The 19657-nt window shown below is 45.2% G+C and overlaps 1 protein-coding gene across 1 annotated transcript in view; it reads left to right on the top strand.

Moving 5' to 3' along the window:
• Positions 1 to 12430: 12430 nt before the first annotated feature.
• The window catches only part of XDH (xanthine dehydrogenase), a 59872-nt gene continuing 52645 nt past the window's right edge, over positions 12431 to 19657 (top strand). Inside the window, 2 exon segments of the mRNA XM_045844459.1 lie at positions 12431 to 12558; positions 19371 to 19428. Of these exon segments, the coding sequence (XP_045700415.1) occupies positions 12517 to 12558; positions 19371 to 19428 (100 nt within the window). The 5' untranslated portion in view covers positions 12431 to 12516.

Below are 19657 nucleotides of genomic sequence, written 5' to 3' on the forward strand. Positions count from 1 at the left end.
TTTGTAACAAAAGCTATTTCTTAAAGTGTGATGAAAGAGTCCAGAGTGGCAAGCTTGGAGAATTAAAATAACAAAATCTTCTTTTCCTCCTGTTGGTGACTCCAGCACAAGCTGTGTGAGCCCAGGGATTACTAGAGCTCCTAGTTAGAGCCGCCGACCTGAGACAGTCCTCTTGGGGATGTTTCAGACCCTGAGGCATCCCCTGGTGTCCCTCTGAATACAGTGAAATGCACTAGATGAGAAGGAGAGCTGCAGGGTCCTTCCCCCATCAGATGGCTTCCTAGAAGTCATCGTGGGCTTCCCAAGTCAGAGAACACACCAGGACTGAGGGGATATGCTGGAATAGCCACAGCACCCACATCTCAGACGGTGCCACCCGTGGCTCCTGCCTGCTGCGGCCATGTCTGTCCCGAGGCTGACCTACCAGCTCCTGATGGTGACTAATTGTTCGGTGGTGGCTCTGCCAGGCTTTTTAGGGCCTGTGGTCTTCTGGCCCTTAAGGAAGTTCTTGCTGGGAATTTGAATGGCATATCTGTGTTAAGTTTTGTAGAAAAACAACATCTTCCTGCCCTCTTCTCCCCACATTTCTCTTCTTTTTGGTGGATGCTGGTAAAAAAAAGGGCTGAATCTCTAGGCCCTCACTGAGGCAGTAGGCAGATGCGAGGCGTGTGAAAATGGGAGCAAATTTAAGCTCTTTAATTCAGGGCATGTCAATTACTGCTTCTTAGAGTCAGTATCTGGTTCTCATACCCTGTCCTTATATTCTGGGAAACTGGCGTTTACTGACAGGAGCTGCGCATTAACTTATTTCTTATCTCACTCTACAAAGGCTGGTGCAGCACCCTGCTGCTTCCCACACAATGTGAAAGTAAATAGCAGCTTCCCTACCCCATGTGTAAGCTGAAAGGGACCTGAGTGTGGGAAGTCTGGCTTTCCGAGGCAGAACCTGTGGGAACTTCTGGAGGGAAAGACGTTTGCTCTGGCAGCCCAGCAGGGCAGCTGCTCCTTTCCAGAAGGGAGGTGAGAAGAAGTTATCTTAGCTTTCCAGGTCTTCCCATGGAGGAGATGCAGACAGCCAGCCCCGTGGTCTGATGCCCTTCCAGTCAGAACTGACTCACCTGGCACAGTGCAGTGAGGGTGGCATCATGGCACTGGAAACCACGGGGCCGCAGAGGTGGGCAGATGTGCCTGGCTCATCCTCCTTCTGCCTGGGGTTGGCTTTCCTTGAGCTACTTCCTGGCTTCCCTCCTCATCCTCTGCCCAAACCAGTTTTCCCACCTGTCCCTTTCTCACCCTTTCCCTATAGTCTTCACTTGCCTATTTATGGACTAACTCCGTCTCCTTAGCAAACATTCCTTTCAAGCCCCTTCTGAAGTATTCCTCACGAGAGTAGCCTGCAATCACAGAGTTCAAACCATGAGAAACTCCCTTAAGGCCTGCCATTTTCTTGAAAGTCCTACTTAAATCAACATTCCTGGTAACTGGAGTTTATGCAAGCAGAACTCACTTTTTTTTTAACCATCTTTTTTTTTTTTAGATTTTACTTATTTTTGGAGAGCTGAGGGAGGGAGAAAAAGGGAGAGAAACATCGATGTGTGAAAGAGATCAACTAGTTGTCCCATCTAGGGACTGGGCCCGCAACCCAGGCATGTGGCCTGACCTGGAATCAAACTGGTGATCCTTCGGCTCTCAGGCTGGCACTCAATCCACTGAGCTACACCAGCCAGGGCTAAACGCACTTCTTGATCCCTGGATTTTTGTTCTTGGTTTTCGGTGCTTCGTTTTATAAATCTTGAGGGTTTCCTCCTTGCTTTCTTATTTGTCATCCAATGTTGATTAGAGCTCTGCATTGGTCAGTTTCCAGAGTCTGTGCAAGTTTCTCAGCCATGAGAACAATGAAGGCACTCAAGAAATAATCCTGGAAATTTAGTGGAGTTAAGGAGCATTGACTCTGGAATTAAAACCTGAACTGAAGTTCAAACTCTGCTCCTCACTCACTCTCAGAACTTGTTTCTTCAGATGAAGATGGGGCTTGTGACATCACGTATTTATGAGGATACCATGAATTAATCCAATATTACAAAGGAACCTGTATAAACCATACTGTACAAACCGTAGTGCACAATGACAGCAATGGTGAAGAGGAAGAAAGAAAGAGAAGAGTAATGATAAGAATAAGCATGAGAGTAAGATGACTTTCACTTCTGGCTGGGAGGGAGGCAGACTTAGGCAAATCCTGAGAAAAGAGTCGGTGCCTTTCCTTCAGCCTTCTACAGCTAAGCAGAGGTCATTGATCACTGTGTTTATCAATCACTAGTGTGTGTTACTGAAGGTACAAAAATAAGTAAGATCTGACCTCTGTGTTATATGCCATACTAGAGGTAGGCATGAAATAGAGTGTAAACAGGCAGGGAGCAATGAATTCTTCTGGGTGCGTATTGTGTTTGAGTCTCAGCCTATCAGTAACCAACCTTGTGTTTAGACTAGACTTTGTGGTTTTTATTATGATTTGCAGGATATTCTTCAGCAGTAACCATTAGGAAACTTTGGGGGGAAATGGCCATTACTTAACAGGACCTGGAAATTACATGACACACCTGGGGCCCCCCAGTGAGGTGAGAGAGAGAATGAGACTGGGAGCCTTGGGTTCTGCTTTTATTGGGGTCAAAGGTGGGGGGGGACTAGAGTTTTATAGGCTCATTATTAGTGAATTTAAAACATGAAAGCTGAAATTTAAAGCATGGAAAGAGAAAAAAGTCCCCTGTAGCCCAAATGGTTAGTTATTGAAATCAACTAAGATCTAAGACAGGAGCCTCAGTGCAGGGAGGTGCTGGGCTCTTTATCTAGTCCTGTGGCTGGCAATGTGTTTGTTTGATAACCTATAAAGGGCTGGCCCAGGACAGGGTCACCTCTTATCTGGGCCTCAGGGTGGGGCTGTGATCAGCCACCTGTTATCCTTGGTAGGCGCTGCTTTCAGGGTTCCTGGGCTGACCTTGTGGGAGCACCAGACTCGACAGCCGGAAGACTTCTTGTCACCCCCACTCCCCAGTGGATCTTTTAAGGGAGTCCACTCTATGCATGGGGTGACAAGAATCTCAGGCAGACAACATATTTTGTGCTTCTATAAAACATTATGAACATTCCAGAGTCATACCAAGGAGAGGATTACTCAAGATACTCTACATTGGAAAATACTGGTCCAAGCAGTTACATGAACATGATTTGCATCAAATCAACTAGAGCACGTCTGTCATCTGATACTGATTTCTCTTTTTTTTAACACTCCTGCCACACTGATGCTGGATTAGAAGGGGAACTGTGAGCCCTGGCTGGCGTAGCTCAGTGGATTGAGCTCTGGCTGCGAACCAAAGCATCGCAGGTTTCAATTCCCAGTCAGGGCACATGCCTGGGTTGAAGGCCACGTGAGAGGCAACCACACATAATATTTCTCTCTCTCTCTTTCTCCCTCCCTTCCCCTCTCTAAAAAAAAATAAAATAAATCTTTAAAAAAAAAGAAGGGGGACTGTCCTGTGACAAGGCACAATTGGTTCAGAGATGGGTGAGGCTCACAGGACATGAATAAAAAGGCCATTACACACTGGGAGTAGACTTTGCCTTTGGAAAGAAGGGTGGGAAGAAAAGCCTAAGTATTTTCCCATACGCTAATACCCAGAATGCCAGGTCTGGAAGGGTCCGTAGTGGCTTATAGGTGGGAAGGGGTCTTACTGAAAGGGTCAGGGAGGGGAGGAGATCCTTGGCTATCCTGTGTCTCTTATCTCCTAGACTGAGACTCTTCCCGTGTCTTCATCTCACCCTAACATGTTGTTGCCCAAATTCTCCAGACTGGTCAAATGGGACCTCTGTCTGTTCATAACAAAAGCATAGACTGTTGAGATTCTGCCCAGGAAAAAGTTGTATTTATTTATTTATTTATTTATTTTGCAATAAATTCACCAACTCACAGCCTGACCAGTAAAGCGCTTCCATTTAGCTCCAGGCAAGGTGCTTCATGGATTTGCCAGGAGCTTCTAGCTGCTACTTCATTGGCACCTAGACTTGGCTATTAGGACTGTGTGACTCATTCACAAGATTCTTGGTAGCCCAGTTCCTACTTTCCTATGAGATTCTCAGAATAATGGTGATAATAAGATATGATGAATGTGGGACATTTAATAGAGTGAAAACACTGATAGTGATCAAGGCTAAACAAATATAGTTGCCAGATCACGAAGGACTATTAACTCTTCTGGTCTGGCTCCTCACCTAGAGCTAGAAGATAGCCAAGGATTGTATAATTATAGGGAATGGGAACTTGACTAAGAGGCCACGGCATGGTCCCTGAGATAAATGGTTGCAATCCTGTGTTCATTAACCTTGGGGCCCTCTCCTTTGGGTCTTCTTCCTTCTTTCTTGCTTGCTTATGTCTAAGTCTATCAATACATCAGTTCAGGTCCACGGGTGTCATTATGCAGGTTTAAAACCTTCCCCATTCAGGTTCATGTTCCCTCAGTGTTCCAGGAAATGACCAACCCACCGAGGGATGCTGCTTACCTGAAGCCTTCTGGTTCTCCCAAGAGAAAAAGGGCCAAGTTCAAGTGCTAGGTAGCTTGCAAGAATACTCTTGCCTTGCCCCTTCTCTGCACATCTGGGGTGAGTGGGGAGAGGTGGCAGTAGTCACACCTTCCGTGTCATTTGCTTATCTTGGTGGAGCGAGACTGGGACATGGGCCCTTTTCTAAGTCCCCAAATTGCTACATTGTCTGCTGGGTGACAGCTAAGATGTATTGACTTTCCATCATCTGGTTCTTCCCTCTCCCTGTAACTTTTTTACACTCTAGATTTCATTAGAGATCGAAACATTTCCCAAGATTCTTGTAGCCAGATATCCAATTTCTGTTTGCTGGATGATCTTTGTTCTCAAAGTACTTTATAGGGACTGTAAAAGTGTCAACAGAGACATAAATCACCTCTGTGTTTTTTCAGAAGACAGGCCTGATGGGTCCCAAGCCAGCTTCTGTCTACACTGCACACCAATCTTTCTGTTTCATTTTACACTCCCCTCAATCTGATTCTCTCAAGGCCAACGCTTCTCACTGCTGATAACCTCTTCAGCATTGAGACCTTTGTTCATAAAGTGGTTTCTCTCCTTCCTCTGCCTCCTGTTCATGGGTGAAAGGACTTTCTGGGTGGCATCGAGCTAGGGAAATCCTGTTATTCTCTGCTGTCTATTGCTGTCAGAAGATTCTAGAATCAGAGGGACTTAGTTTCAAATACTGATTCCACCTTACGAGCCACGTGAGTTACTTAATCTCTCTGAGCCCTGCCAGCTTCCACATATCTGAAACAAGAAATTATATCTATCTCATACAGATGTTATGCAAATAAAGGAGATCCATGTAGAATGCCTAGCCTAGGAATCTGGTACTTATTAGCGGCTCCATTAATCTATGTCCTCTTCTAAATGCCTCTACTGTGGAGGTGATTTAGGCTTGACCGGTAGGCTAGCCTCTCAGGATTGGAGGCTGCCACCTGTAGCATTTATAAAACTGTATACTCTCCTAAGAGAGTTTAAAATGACTTGTTAGATCAGTAAGAAAATGGGAATGTCTTAATTTACCCAGTCATCACAAAAGGAACCAAAATAAAGCTGACAATATAAATAATCTCAAGTTGCTCAGCAAGAATTGCTCAGTGGGCTGTGGTGTGCATGTAGCATTAGAGCTCATGAGACTGAAATTCATGCTTCAGAAAAATGGCAAGTATCATGGTGTGAAACTTCAGAATTGCTCATGAGTAGCGAAAATCTCAAACATTCATCCACATCTGCTAAGGGTTAACTGGCCTTCAAGGTTTTGGAGAGAGGGGTAGACTTCTCCCAAAAGTACAACCAAGGGTGGAAGGGAAGGTCCCATCAGCAGAGGACAACGCTGGCCAGGCACGGACAAGACCTCCAGCGAGGGACTCATCCAGTAGGGAAGCCTCTCCACCGGAGGTCACTCCGTGATCCTTTTCCTCTCCTTGAGTGTTGGGGAAACTGAACAGATGCTAGAGAACAGGCTTGAGGTGGTCGGCCTGATCTCTGCCCTGGATCGCTTGGGGGACTATGCTGCCCTTTTAGGTTGTCTGTCTCAGATTGTGAATAGTGGTTTAATGGACTCTTTTTTTTTCTCCCCAGGAGAGGAGGGGCTCCTTCCTTTTCAAAAGAAAAATAAAGCCAATAACAATATTAGTAACACTACGTTCCTGTGGAGAGTGTTCTAGTTCACGGACAAATTTAGAATGGGAACAGCAAGTGATCTTCCTGTAGACTGTTGCATCCTGAATGGAGTTCTCAGAGGCCACTGTCATGAAACCACAAGCCGTGGGAGGTGTCAAAGAAGCTCTCGAGTTTTCATATGATGACTACAATATTCTAAAGGTACCAAAAATAAGCCTAAAACCTGCATCTTTGCTCAAGGGAGTGGTGATATTTAGGAGGGAAGGTAATGCTCTGGGTTCAGTTTCCACTGTGTTGGCTCAAGGATCATGAATTATCCGTAAGGTACAAGGAGGCTGCTCTTTAGGTGCCTTTGACCCTATAGTTAAACAATGCCCAGCACAGTGCCTGAGATATGCAAAGTCTCATGAAGTTGATAAATTAACGAATGTATGAATATTATCTAGTGTAGAAGTTGCTCTAAAGCCCATCCATTCTTAAAGTAGAGTATAAGGATGGAGATAATTAAGGCCAAAGACTTGGGGATAAGACCAAAGTTATATTGTGCTTAGGAGCCCATGAGTCTCAGTGATGTTATTTGCACATGCAGCTTTGCATGTGGGTCAGGCCAGACATCTGAGCCATGCTCCCTTGCCTTTAGCTGAAACCAGGTTTTGTTGTTGCTGTTGTTCATTTGTTCATTCATTCATTCATTATTTAATAAGTACTTATTGAATATATATTGTGTCTACCATGTTCACGCAATGTGTTGGACTGAAGAAAACTGATAAACATCTCTGACCTTGGGGAACTTAATGTATTAATGAATTTATTACTAGGTGCTATAACAGGCTAACCTGGAAATCTCAGGAGGCAAACACAATACAGGGTTATTTCTTGCTTCTATGAAAGTCAGATACATGACAAAGGTGGGAGAGGGAAGTGGTCAGATTCCTGTACTTATCCAAGGAGTCTGGCTGACTGGAAGCTCTGCTGCCTTCATTGTGTGGCTTCCCAGTCACCTTGGGTATTGACATTAGCCATTGTCAGACAGTGGGAGAGAGAGAGCGGGAGCTGGGACATTGTGAACATCACTTTCTCCCATATTACATTCGTCAGAACGCAATCATAGGGCTTTGTCCCTGTAGAAGGGGGCTGCGAAATGTTCCTGGCCAGGCAGTGACTTGCCAGCAGAAGTTCTTCAATAGTGAAGAAGCTCATAAGTATTTGGGGGGCAGGTAGAGACATCTTGCACACTTCCATTCTATTGAGGACAGAGAGACAGACAACAAACATGTGAGTATATCATATAGTATTTCAGATGATAAATAAAGTCAGAGGGGGGAAAGAGGGTGAAAACAATTATGACAATAATTTTCCCAAACGGTTATTCATTGGGCCATATTGTCTGCAGAGCACCTGCGAGTTGATCCTCTGAGTGAAGAAGGCTCGACCCAGCAATTCCACTGCTAGGATTATATCCTAAGAACCCTGAAACACCAATCCAAAAGAACCTATGCACCCCGATGTTCATAGCAGCACGATTTACAATAGCCAAGTGTTGGAAGCAACCTAAGTGCCCATCAATAAATGAATGGATCAAAGAACTATGGTACATTTACACAATGGGAGTCTATGCAGCAGGAAAAAAGAAGGAGCTCCTACCCTTTGCAACAGCATGGATGGCACTGGAAAGCATTATGCTAAGCGAAATAAGCCAGGCAGTGAAAGACAAATACCATATGATCTCACCTTTAACAGGAACCTAAACAACAAAACAAAGAAACAAGCAAAATGTAACCAAAGACTGAAATAGAGAACAGACTGACAGTGTTCAGAGGGGAGAGAAGAGGGAATTTCAGGGGATAAGGGAAAGGGTTTACAGGGAACAAGTATAAAGGACACATGGATAAAAAACTAGGGGTGGGTGGAAATGGGAGGGAGGAGGGGAAGGCTGCGTGGGTGGGCTGGGATAGGAGTAAAAGATAGAAAATTGTATTGCAACAACAATTAAAATAAAATAAAAAAATGTTCAAGTAGGGAAAAAAAGAAAAAGAAGTACAGGCTCTTAATCCTGAATTGTGCTAGACTGAAAAGAGAGACTTTCCTTTGTGTTCGAACAAGCCATACTGTCATCACCACCAATGACCCTGGAGTTACAGAGTTTATTGAGTGCCAAAGATATTATCAAAAAACATAACAGATGAAGACTGATAAAGTGGGCTTAAATTTGTCTCTGGGCCCTTTCCATACCTCTAGCTTTTATGTGCCAGTACTAACCCAGGCTGGAGTTCATGTCCTTTTAGTTTTGACTCTGTGTCCACTTTTGGATAATCCCACCTTCTTGATTCTAAAGGGATCTACTTCCCTGATGTGTGAAGAAAATCAAGGGTGATTTCCTCCCTAGTAATAGAGTAGTGTGACCTTTATGTTGAAGAATACTAGCTGGTTACTCCATATCAATGAAAAAAAGGTTCGTTGGAAAAAAAGGTTCGTTGTGAGTGCGGGAAGTTGAATGGTGTTAGCTACGGAAGAAAATTCTGTATTTGGTAAAAGGCAGAGGCTTCGACATGTCGGAAAACTTCACTTGTTCCTCGCATTGTGGGCTCACTCCAACAGGCATTTCTTGATCCTTTTTACAGACCTGCCCCCCTGCTAGGCACCGGCAGTACAGTAGTAAACACAATTCTGCCTCCATCTCAGGGGCTTCACGAACCAACAGGTGGGATTTCGGCCAGACTGCGAAGGGCTGAGTGTCATACTCACAGTCCCGGGGTTTGTGCTCCACAGTCAGTGAAGGAACAGCAGAGAGATGACGTCTCTGCTGGGGAGTGGGTGGCAGATGTGGGAACTGGCACTCACTCGGCGTGAGACGGTTAGCAAGTCACCCTCCCTGGCTCTCATGCTCTTTGTCTGGAGAGGGGAGATAATGACAACTTCCCTGCCCCTCTAACAGGGCTTGTGTAAGGATCAAGTGAAATCACGTTATTTGCCAAAGAAATGCTATTCATGCACCAAGAGCTGTCATTAAGATTGGTTAATAATCTGAACAACGTGGGTGCCGGGCAGTGATGCTCCGAGACTGTGGCAAAATCTTGCATCCAGAACGGGCATCTCACGTCTTTGAGAAGAAAACATTAATTTTAAAAAAGTTTCAACAATGGAATATTTTGAAATAAAAGTTGATTTCTCTTCTTGTCATGTAAGGTTTGTTGTAAGTGAAGAAAATGAACAGGGAAGACCCACAGGGCACGAACAGAGATGCACATGTGGGTGCAAAGAGAGGAAGTGAGCAGGCTGAAGGGGCTGCAGCTGTGGCGGGGGAGGGGCGGCCGGGGACTTGCCAGGCCACCCCCCCGTCAGAGCTAGAGCCGCAGCCCTGACCCGGCCTTCAGAGAACGCTAAAAGCCTTTCCTCAATGGTTCTTCTTCCGGGGAACGTGTGGCCCCAAAGAGCTCGCTCTTCCAGAAATAATGACTTGGCTTTCAGCAGCATTATGACTCTTCGTATCTCCTGTGACTTCCTGCAAGTGTCGTTCCAAGAGGAAGGTCTGTGCCCAGGAGGCCTCAGGACTTATCTGGCTTTTTCAGGGACTTCGGCACCTTGCCTACTGACACAAGGCGAATTATAAAGTGCGACATTCTTTTGAAAAATGGGGGTAAAGTAATGTAATGTAAGATATCACTGGCCTATTCCCAGACCATGAAATCCCATTAATTCAGCCCAAATTTGAGAATTCATTCAACATTGAAAGCATATCTAGGAGATTGTCAGCTTTGGAAAAAAAATGCTTATTTTACATGGTTTTCCTCTAATTTATGAATCTGGAAAAATCAGAGAAAGAAATGGTCACACGTATTTTGCTGAAAAAGAAGTAATCATACTAAGTTAAAGTCTTTTTTAGTCAAACTTTGGTATTGTAGAAGTAAAATTTGTTATTATAGTTATTACAGAAATAAAATCTGAAGGACAACATCAGCCCTTACTGAAGATGTATTCTCACTTTTCAGTGCCCCACAGTGACGGGGCGGGGGGGGAACTTTACCTCCAGGTGCGAGGAGGAGGCTGAAGCCTGGCTGAGTGGGGAGAAGTGAACCATTACCTGTACCTCGAGCACGTGCTGTGGGTCACACATCTAACCCAAGTCTCGCTGAACACTCACCCCAGTACCTTCTACCAACGAGGCAGAGTCACCCTCCTTTCGTAGATAAGTACACTGAGGTCCAGAGAGTGATTTTTACCAAAGGTCACACAGAAGCGGTGGAACTAATATTCAAGCCAGTCTACCTAACAACAGACGCACGGTGTTTCCTCAGCCTTCCCCCTTTATGTTGAAAGTTTCTTGGGACTTTGGCTAGAGACTGGCCAGGAGGCAGAAGCCTTGGAAACCTGGGTGGGCCAGTGAACAGAGCTGGGTGGCCTCTCCATTGCAAAGGCGTAAGGGTCAGGGAGAAGTCCCCTGTTACAACCACTACCCCGGGCTCAGCCACTCTCACTCTTTCCACCTTTCTTCCTCTTTCTTTCAGGCCAGGGTTTCTCCTCTTGGCCCTGTTGACACTTAAGACCAGGTGATTCTTTGTCACTGGGGCTGTCTGGTGCACTGAGGGGTGTTTAGTAGCATCCTTGGTCTCTACCTACTAGATACCTGTAACAACTCTTCCCAGTCATACCACTGAAACATATCCCCAGGCATGGCCAAATGGCTCCTGGGGTTGGGTACTGTCCCCTACCCCTGTTAAGAATCATTGTTTTATGGTGACCAACCAATGTAGTTTACCCTGGACTGAAGGGATTCAGGGCTAACACCAGAGTGGTCAGGGGCACCCCGGGTTGACTGGTCGCCCTACAAGTGAAATTTCACCTCTGGCTAATAAAGACTGTGGCTGGGAGAGAGGCAAGGGTTGATACCGTGGCTGTCCCACAGTCTGCAGTTTCTCCAGGCTGTTGCCGTGACAAGCCCATCTGCTTAGTACGCCTTTCTCTCCCCCGCTAGCCCTACTCCCTTGTGATCAGAGGGTCCATTGGAGTACCTGTGTGGGTCTTTTTAGGGTGGAAGGAGACCAGAGGGCATGCTGGTGTGTGTGTGAGCAGGAGAGGCAGTTGGGAGCTAGACTGCGGAGAGCTCAGTCGCACCGCCTGAGTGGGCGCTGGGCATGTATGTGCGTTTACTGACGGGGGGTCCAACCTGTGGCTGGCGGGCCACAGGCAGCCTGGGATGGCTGTGAATGTGACCCAGCACAAAATCATAAATTTACCAAACATTACACAAAATCGTAAATTTACTAAAACATTATGAGATTTGCTTTTGTGATTATGTGTCGCAATGTCTTTAATAGGTGGCCCAAGACAACTCTTCTTCTTCCAGGGTGGCGCAGAGACACCGAAAGGTTGCACACCCCTGTGAGAAGTTAATGAGTATTGGATGGGGGGAGGTTTCCAGCTCAGAGTTAACTTGGCCTGTGCCTAGGTTGTGTGCACATTTTAACTTTTTTGCTATTGTGAAATATTTTTATGAGTTACTCTGGTGACATATTAAGGGCATATTCCTGAGAGATAAAAGAAAAGTCTCAAAACTGGTTTGTTTTAGGATTATTTTTGTTGTGTTGTTTGAGAATATATTAGCAAGAGTAATAAATATTTTGGTACTTTGCAAACTTACAAAGCACTTCCAACATGTATCATATAACAGGTCCCTCAGCCTTTCGCCATTGGTGTCATTCATATTCCCATTTATGGGATGAACGAAGCAGAGTTCTGGAGGTGATACGCAGCTGGCTGAGGACCAGCGCCAGGTGTTGCATCTGAGTCACTGGGCATCGCATCTTATGTCCTCCACACTCCTCCAGTTGGGCGAGTCCTGCACGTGAGTGCCGAGTGTGTGTTTCTGCAACTGTAAATCGTGAAGTGACAAGCGTAGACATGGAAGGTGAGAAGCAGCTCTATTGCCCCAACTCTGACAATAGCCCTTGCCCCTTCTCTGTCTTCAGCAAGTGGGAGGGTGAAGCAGTTTCCACCAGGGCTGTGCCCAAGACCCCATGGTCATACATATTTTTGATGATGCTGTTCCTTACTGTGCTCTTCAATACAGCTGTGGAGGAAGTGATTTGCAAGAATGATTGCTTAACACTTCCTTGATGATGCAAACCAGTGGCTTTTGCCAGGAACTTTTTATACGCTGAAGCTGTAAGCCAGCTCCCTCCCATTGGCCTGTTTGGTTTCATTTTTTAGAGGAGGTGTGTTTTTCCAGTTACAGAGTGGTAATAACTGCCAGTGTCTCTTGGGAGTGAGGTACTGGGAGTTTGGGCACTCCACCTGTTGACAATGACAGTGGACGAGCTGGTTTTCTTTGTGAATGGCAAAAAGGTAAGCAGGAGCTGACCTTTGCTTTGGCTTCCCTGCTGCCTGGGAAGCCAAACCGGACACCGTGTGTCCGGTGGAACAGGTCATTTCGTTCTCTCTCTTTCGTGTTTGCTCTCACTTGTTCTCCTGTTTCTCTCTCCCTTTAAACATGGGGCTGCCTTTGGGGTGACATTAGGGAAAGAAGACCTTCTCAGGGCTAGAACATAGTCAAGACACTCAAGGGGCAAAGGAGTGAGGGGGGCGTGGAGCGAAGAGAGAGGTGTCTGTGAGCTCACCCCACCCTGCCCGCTCTCTGCAGCGGTAGGGACACTGACAAGCTGAGAAAGGGGGGACAGGGTTCTACGTGAGACAGGAGGTCACCCACCACACTTCTGTTTCTGTGTTTAATCAAAGGTGTCCTAAGGCTTCTGTTGATCCCTTTCCCGAGGGAGGGGATGGGAACGTCTTTTCATGCTAATATCAGGATATAAGATGTACACAGCCTTTGCTTCTGATATTTCACGTATGGAAATACAGAGTCCGGCAGAAGTAAGGCTTGCTGGAGTGTGGTCGGTAGGGTAATAATATGGTGTAGTCATTTATAGTTTTAATTTAAACATTTCATCTAAAATGTCATATGGTGGGCTTGAGTGTGATATTGTTATGTTACAGAGTTACACGCTACGGGTTTGTAATAAACCGGGGGCGTTATTTGTGCCGACCCTGTATTACAGGTAACTTGCGGGAGGACATATACTGACATCTTGTGGCAGCCGTGATAAATTTCACGAGGGGCAGGCTCCCCTCCCACCCTTAGTTCTACATATACATGCTGTGGATCTCTCACTTTAATAAAAACTGACCTCTTGGGTTAACTTCATCCATGCACAGGGACCTAGGGAGGGGGAGGGGGAGATGGGGAAGAGGGGAACTTCGGACGTGGGAACCAGTCGTCGTAGCCCTGGAAAAATGAAGACCTTTGCACATTCTAATGCGGGTGCAGAGAGAGGAAGTGCGAGTACATGACATTGCCTCCGCCCCCCACGCGCCCTCCCTCCCACTGCTGGCACGCTCGCTGGCATCTGCTCTGGCTCCCTTGCCGGGAATGAAAGGGACAGCGAGAGGGCAGCCCTAGTCGTACACTGCACATGGTCATGTGAGCGATGAATGTGCCCGGGGGGCACACCTGCCCCCAAAAGCAGTTTTATTTGTTTTGCTGTATTGGTGGTTTTGAGACAAGAAACAGAGTGACTTTCAAGGTAATTTTTAAGAACTGAAATGTGCTTTGTAGGACATCTAGTGCTTAAATTGTTAGGGTGTTTTGGAATGACTAGTAAGAAAATTCCATGAGCCATCAGTGCTCCAAAGACTGAATTCCGTTTGAGTGATCACAGTCCCCAGGAGGCACTGCGGAGTGGGGTCCCCATGCTCTTCGGGGTTCAAAATTGTCTCTCTGTGCCACTTTCCTTTGGAGTTGGCATCTGGCACCAAACCAAGCGGTAGGGCAAAGCTTCCACGTTGGTGGTGGTAAAACTTCTGTATCCAACATTTCAAACAATGTTGTTGCATTCAGCAATTATACTGCAGAGATTTAAGAAACAGTTGCTGAACTGGCTTTTCTAGAAGGGTTACTTACACAAAGGCATCTTCTGTGGAATTTTTTAAAAAATATTTTTTAAAATTTACTTTTAGACACAGGGGGAGTGAGGGAGAAAGAGTAGGAGAGAAACATTAATGTGTGGGTGCCTCTTGTGTGCTCCCAGCTGAGGACCTGGCTCACAACCTAGGCATGTGCCCTGGCTGGGAATTGGACCTGCGCTCCTTTGGTTCGCAGGCCAGCACTCAATCCACTGAGCCACACCAGCCCAGGGCTTCTGTGGAATTTTTGTAAGCAATTTTTACATTGGTTGAGCAGCTGGATTCAGTGACTTCCAAGGCCACATCTCACTCTTAAGATTTGATTGTTTCTTAAACCATGAGTTCCTGTGTGACAGCACAAGCTTCTCTTCTTAATGAATGGTTTGCTGTGATTCACTGGAACATTTCTTTCTTTTTTTAATACTCACCTGAGGATATGTTTATTGATTTTAGAGAGAGAGGAAGGGAAAAGGAGAGAGAAACATTGATTGGTCGCCTCTCATACATACCCCCAATCAGGGGTCAAAACCGCAACTTAGGTAGATGCCCTGAGTGGGAATCAAACCCGCAACCTTTTGGTGTATAGGGTGACTCTCCAACAACTAAGCCACTGGGCCAGAGCTTCACTGGACTATGTCAAGGGAAATCTGGCTTGGCAAAAACTGTTTTCCCATGTATTTTGTTTTACAGCTTAGGAAAGCAATTAAAAATTTTTGCATGGTATCATTACATCAAACTCTACCATCTATGACTGCCAGTTTCTGTAATGGATGTCCATGCTTGTAATTTGTAAACAATTTGTTGCCTCTTGAGAAACTGCTGGAAAGGACAGGCGAGGAGGGAAGGAGCCATGAGGTGAAAACAATGCTATAAAAGTGAGGCCCGGCAAAGGAATCCAAGACAAATTAGGGCAGCTGTGAGTGTGTTTCCACGTCTGTTCCCAAATGTTCTAGACCTTGAGTTACAGGATGTTATAAAAAGAAGTTACGAAAGAAGGGGTCAGAACTTGGTGACTCACTCTTCTTCATAAAGCAGGCTTTTTAACGTTTACGGTTTTTGCAATACTCATTTGATGATAATGAACTCCTTTAGTTTTATTTAATTATTTATTTTGTCCAGGAAGCTCTTTATTTCTCCTTCAATTTTAAGTGACAGCCTTGTCAGATAGAGTAGCCTTGGTTGTAGGTCCTTACTTTTCATCACTTTGAATATGTTGTGTCAATTCCTTCCGGCCTGAAGTGTTTCTGTTGAGAAATGTCCTGACAGTCTTATGGGAGCTCCCCTGTAGGTAATTAGCCATCTCAGTGACTCACTCTTAAATGTGAGCCTTCTTCTTTCCCTGTTTCAGACTGTTGTCTGGGACCTCTCTGGCTGGGATCCTGGAGAGGATGTAAGATACCAACTATCAAATACTCTGAGGGCCTTCTGTGGTGGTGGTGGGCCCTGATGACCGCTGTTTTCACATTTCCTGGTCTGGAGTCAGAGCGGAAGGGAAGGAGCTGCCCAGGTGTTTGTTATTATTGTGGTGATCATCATTGGGAGGGTAGGATTCTTGCTTTTCTGAGCAATCCCTCTCTGTTTAGTGGAGATTGTACATCTGGACAAACCTGGGAAGACTCAGCATGTAGGGTGCAGCTGAAGGTGTCCAACAGTTATCCCCACAAAAAGTCAGCATCAGTCACTGACTGATGCACTAGTTAACCCTTCCCCACTTCCCTCCCTCCCTCACATCATTTAGCAGGCTTCTCCAAGCCCTAAAGCCTGTGGGGTCTGTGTAGGCTGGAGGCATTTGCCATTCAGGAATTTATGAAATAGTTGGAGAAGTGGATTACGGTTAGGCAAAGTAATATATTTCAAAATGTATTTCATGGAAAACTGTCTCCATGAGATACTTTTCTTAGATATTCCTAAACCACTCAGCCCAGTGTTGACACAAAGTTGGTGCCCAATTAATGTGGATAGAATAAATAGATGAATATCAAAAGCCCTAAGAAATACTTTGGCAAAGATATTTATTTTTTTAAACTTTGTATTTTAAATTTACAAAAAAGTTGCAAGAAGAATACAAAGAATTATTAGGTAGACTTTACCCACCTGTTAACATTTTGCCACATTTGCTTTTTTATTCTCTCTTTCTCTATATATGTATGTGTTTATAGGTGCATACACAGGTATATAGATATATGTATTCTAAGTACACAAATAGTTTTTATATGTTTATGTATGTATAGAAATACTAGAAATAGATATAAAGCATGACATTTTATTTCTGAATCAGCTGAGGGTAAATTTCAGACATCACACCCCCTTTACCCCTTAAACTGCAAATAAGGATATTATGACAGAACCACAATCTATTTTTTAAAAAATCAGGAAGTTTAGTGTTGATATAATACTGTTACCTAGTCTATGCAATTTATGCAGCATTATTTCAATTTTTCCCAGTAACGTCCTTTATAACACACCCAGCCTCGCCCCAGGACTGTGTCTTGCAGTTAACTGTCATGTCTCTTTCGTCTGCTTTAGTCTGGAGCAGCTCCTTAGCTTTCCTGGTCTTTTGTGACATCAATGTTTCTGAAGGGGTCAAGTCAGTTAGCTTTTAGAGTGTCCCTCATTTTGGGTTTGTGTCATGCTTCCTTATCATTAGATTCAGAGTCTGCATTCGGGCAGGAATGCCAGAGAAGGGCTGTGTCCTCCTCAGGAGAACATCATGTCAGTTTTCCCCATTCGTGCGATGTGGACTTGGGTCATTTGGTGAAAGTGGTGTTCACCAGGTAGTACTCTTCTTTCCTTTATAATTAATAAATGACCTGTGAGAGGAACTTTGAGACTATGTAAATATCTTGATTGTCAAAGTTTCATCCACTGGTTTTAGTATCCTTTGATGATTCTCAGCTGGATCAATTATTGGGCAGGTTACCAGATGGCCAACCATGTATATTAGTTGGCATTCTTCTGCCAAGAAAACTTCCTCTTCCTCCCATTTGTTTGTCTGTTCATTTACTAATGATCAGTTCACATTCATGGAAGTTTTAATTTTATTTAATGGGTTCTAAACCCATTTTGGCCATTATTTGTTTTGGTGATTGAAGTTTCCCAGAACAATCTGCTTAACCCAGTGTTTCTTAAGCTTACTTCCCCATAAAGTATTTTCCCTTTGGGGTACCCACTGGCACCCTGTTGAATGAGTTCTGTGGAGTGTGCTGGGGGCAAACCCTCTAGCCACGCTGCTGTGAGAGGGGCACAGCCATTCTCTGTAGGAATTCAAGGGAGCTGGGCCACTTGTGGCTGGAATGATATGGGGGCCTTTCCTTAAGACATGTTGGGGTCTTCTGACATCAAGTCAAGATGCAGATGAAACAGGAATGAAGTGGTCAAAGGCTTTGGAGTCAGAAGTTATGTATTTTCATAGGAGTACAAAGACCAGCTTGGCAGAGAAAGTAGGAGGGGGGAAAGGCTGATGATGAAGATTGGGGACATATTGAAATGAGCTTTGAAAGACAGTGTAAGGAACTCAGGTGTTACCTTGAATATGCGGGAGGTCACTGAAAATACTGAGCAGGGGACTGATGTGATGTTTTGAAAGCAGAGTTGGAGGGCAAGAGGGAGGACCAGCTTGGGGAGAAGATGGTCAGGTTTAGAGGCCCTTACTGCTGTCTACAGGAAAGGTGACAAAGATCTTTATTTTGTGCATTTATGGTTTCTTCTCCAAGAAACAGACGTAACTTCCTGTGTAAACTTTATAACCAGGACTTTGAAGAAGCTGGACCTGTGGGGCATAATCAAAAATGAAAATTCATTTATCTTCTACTCCTTTAAACTTTATTCATGAGGTGAATTCTGGCAGTTTTGCTACCTCTTTGATTAATTCTGAACAATAAAAAATTCTATGGTCATTTCTAAGTTGCCTAATACAGTTTCAATTCAGGACAGAAAGGGGAGGGTAGCAAGAAGGTTTTCATTCAATTGGTGCTGGAATAAGATGGCTGGCCATCACTGGGAATGTTCAGTCACAGCTCTGTGACATGGGGACATGCTTTTCTCAGGCCAGCTGCTCTCTCTCAGCCTCCGGTTTTGGGAGGTCCACTCCACACAGACCCTGTAGGAGGTCCCGTCACCTGTAGTTATTGTTTTTAGAGTGACTTAAGCACCTCTAAGCCAGTTCTTTTTCCGTCGCTGTCTCTCTCTGCCTCTCTTTGTCTCCATCTCTCTCCCTCATGCATGGCCTACCCTAAGTCCATGGCCAACACTTCACGTCTTTTGCTCTCCTGAACTCTGGGTATGTACCCCAATACCAACATCAACATGACGCTTTCTTCTTCAGCTTGTCTGGTGAACCCACCTCTAGCTGTGTATATATGTCGGTGCACCACGTCCCCTGTTAGCTTCTCCTGTGGCGCTATGGAAACACCCTCATGAAGCTTGAGGTGCGAGGCAGATACTCCTCTCCTGGCATTAGGACGATGTAGGACTCATACTATAGTGCTCTCTAAAGAAGTTCTTGTTTCTCTCCCCTTAAAGTCTCTCCCCTTTACCATCCCAATCATCCAAACCCTTTTACCCTGATAATGGGTGAGGAATAGTGAAATGATTTTACGTAGATTTCCTGACAATTTGCATTGGATACTGGCATTTTACGTTGTAAACAACCTTCTCCATCTTATTGAAAATTCCACTCGTGGCCCTTCTCGGTTTGTGATTTCTCCTCCATTCCTGACACGGGTTAAATGTTGACTGTGGTAGCCCAATGCATACAGTATTGCACTATGAGCACAGGTCCACAGACTGGCCCTCTGCTGTCTGAGCATGTACGCCCCCAGAGGCCAAGCCAGAGATATGCATGCCGCCGCTCTCGGCTGTCCCTGGCATTCACGGGTGTGATCCAGCAGCTGGAAATGAGACGATGTGTCTAATGTAAAGGGGGCTTCGCTTTGGTCAGACGAGCACAGCGGGTGCAACTCCCAGGCACCCGGTGGCGGGTCCTGAGCTGAGCGCTAATGTAGAATCTGAGAATTGGAAGCTATCAGCACACACCTAATGTGGCTTGTGGTTAATATGTCATTCTTATGGAACTGTCAAGAAAAACTGTTTAGTCTTTCATAAGCTATTTAACCCATCCCCTACGAACTTGACAACTTCTTCAGCAGGACCATGGCTGAGTACATCTATGATGTATTTTTCTGTTGTTTTTTTTATAGGTGGTGGAGAAAAATGCAGATCCAGAAACAACCCTTTTGGCCTACCTGAGAAGAAAGTGTATCCTGACTTTGGGTGGGGGCGAGGGAGTGGGGGCAGTGGGCTGGGGCTCTGACACTTGCATTCTGGTCGCAGTGTCAGACTACAGTGGGCAGCTATGTGACCCTGGGAAGTCATTTGAGTGCTGGGGCTGAAATTCTCAGCCATTGAATACGGAGATTGTTTTTGATGTTCCTTAATCTCCCTTCTGGCCTTGGCTCTAGTAAAGCCAAGGGCTGATCCTGGGCCT

Source organism: Phyllostomus hastatus, unplaced genomic scaffold (genome assembly GCF_019186645.2).
Source record: "Phyllostomus hastatus isolate PE091 unplaced genomic scaffold, TTU_PhHast_1.1 phas_contig_402, whole genome shotgun sequence".
NCBI classification, from domain to species: Eukaryota; Metazoa; Chordata; class Mammalia; order Chiroptera; family Phyllostomidae; genus Phyllostomus; species Phyllostomus hastatus.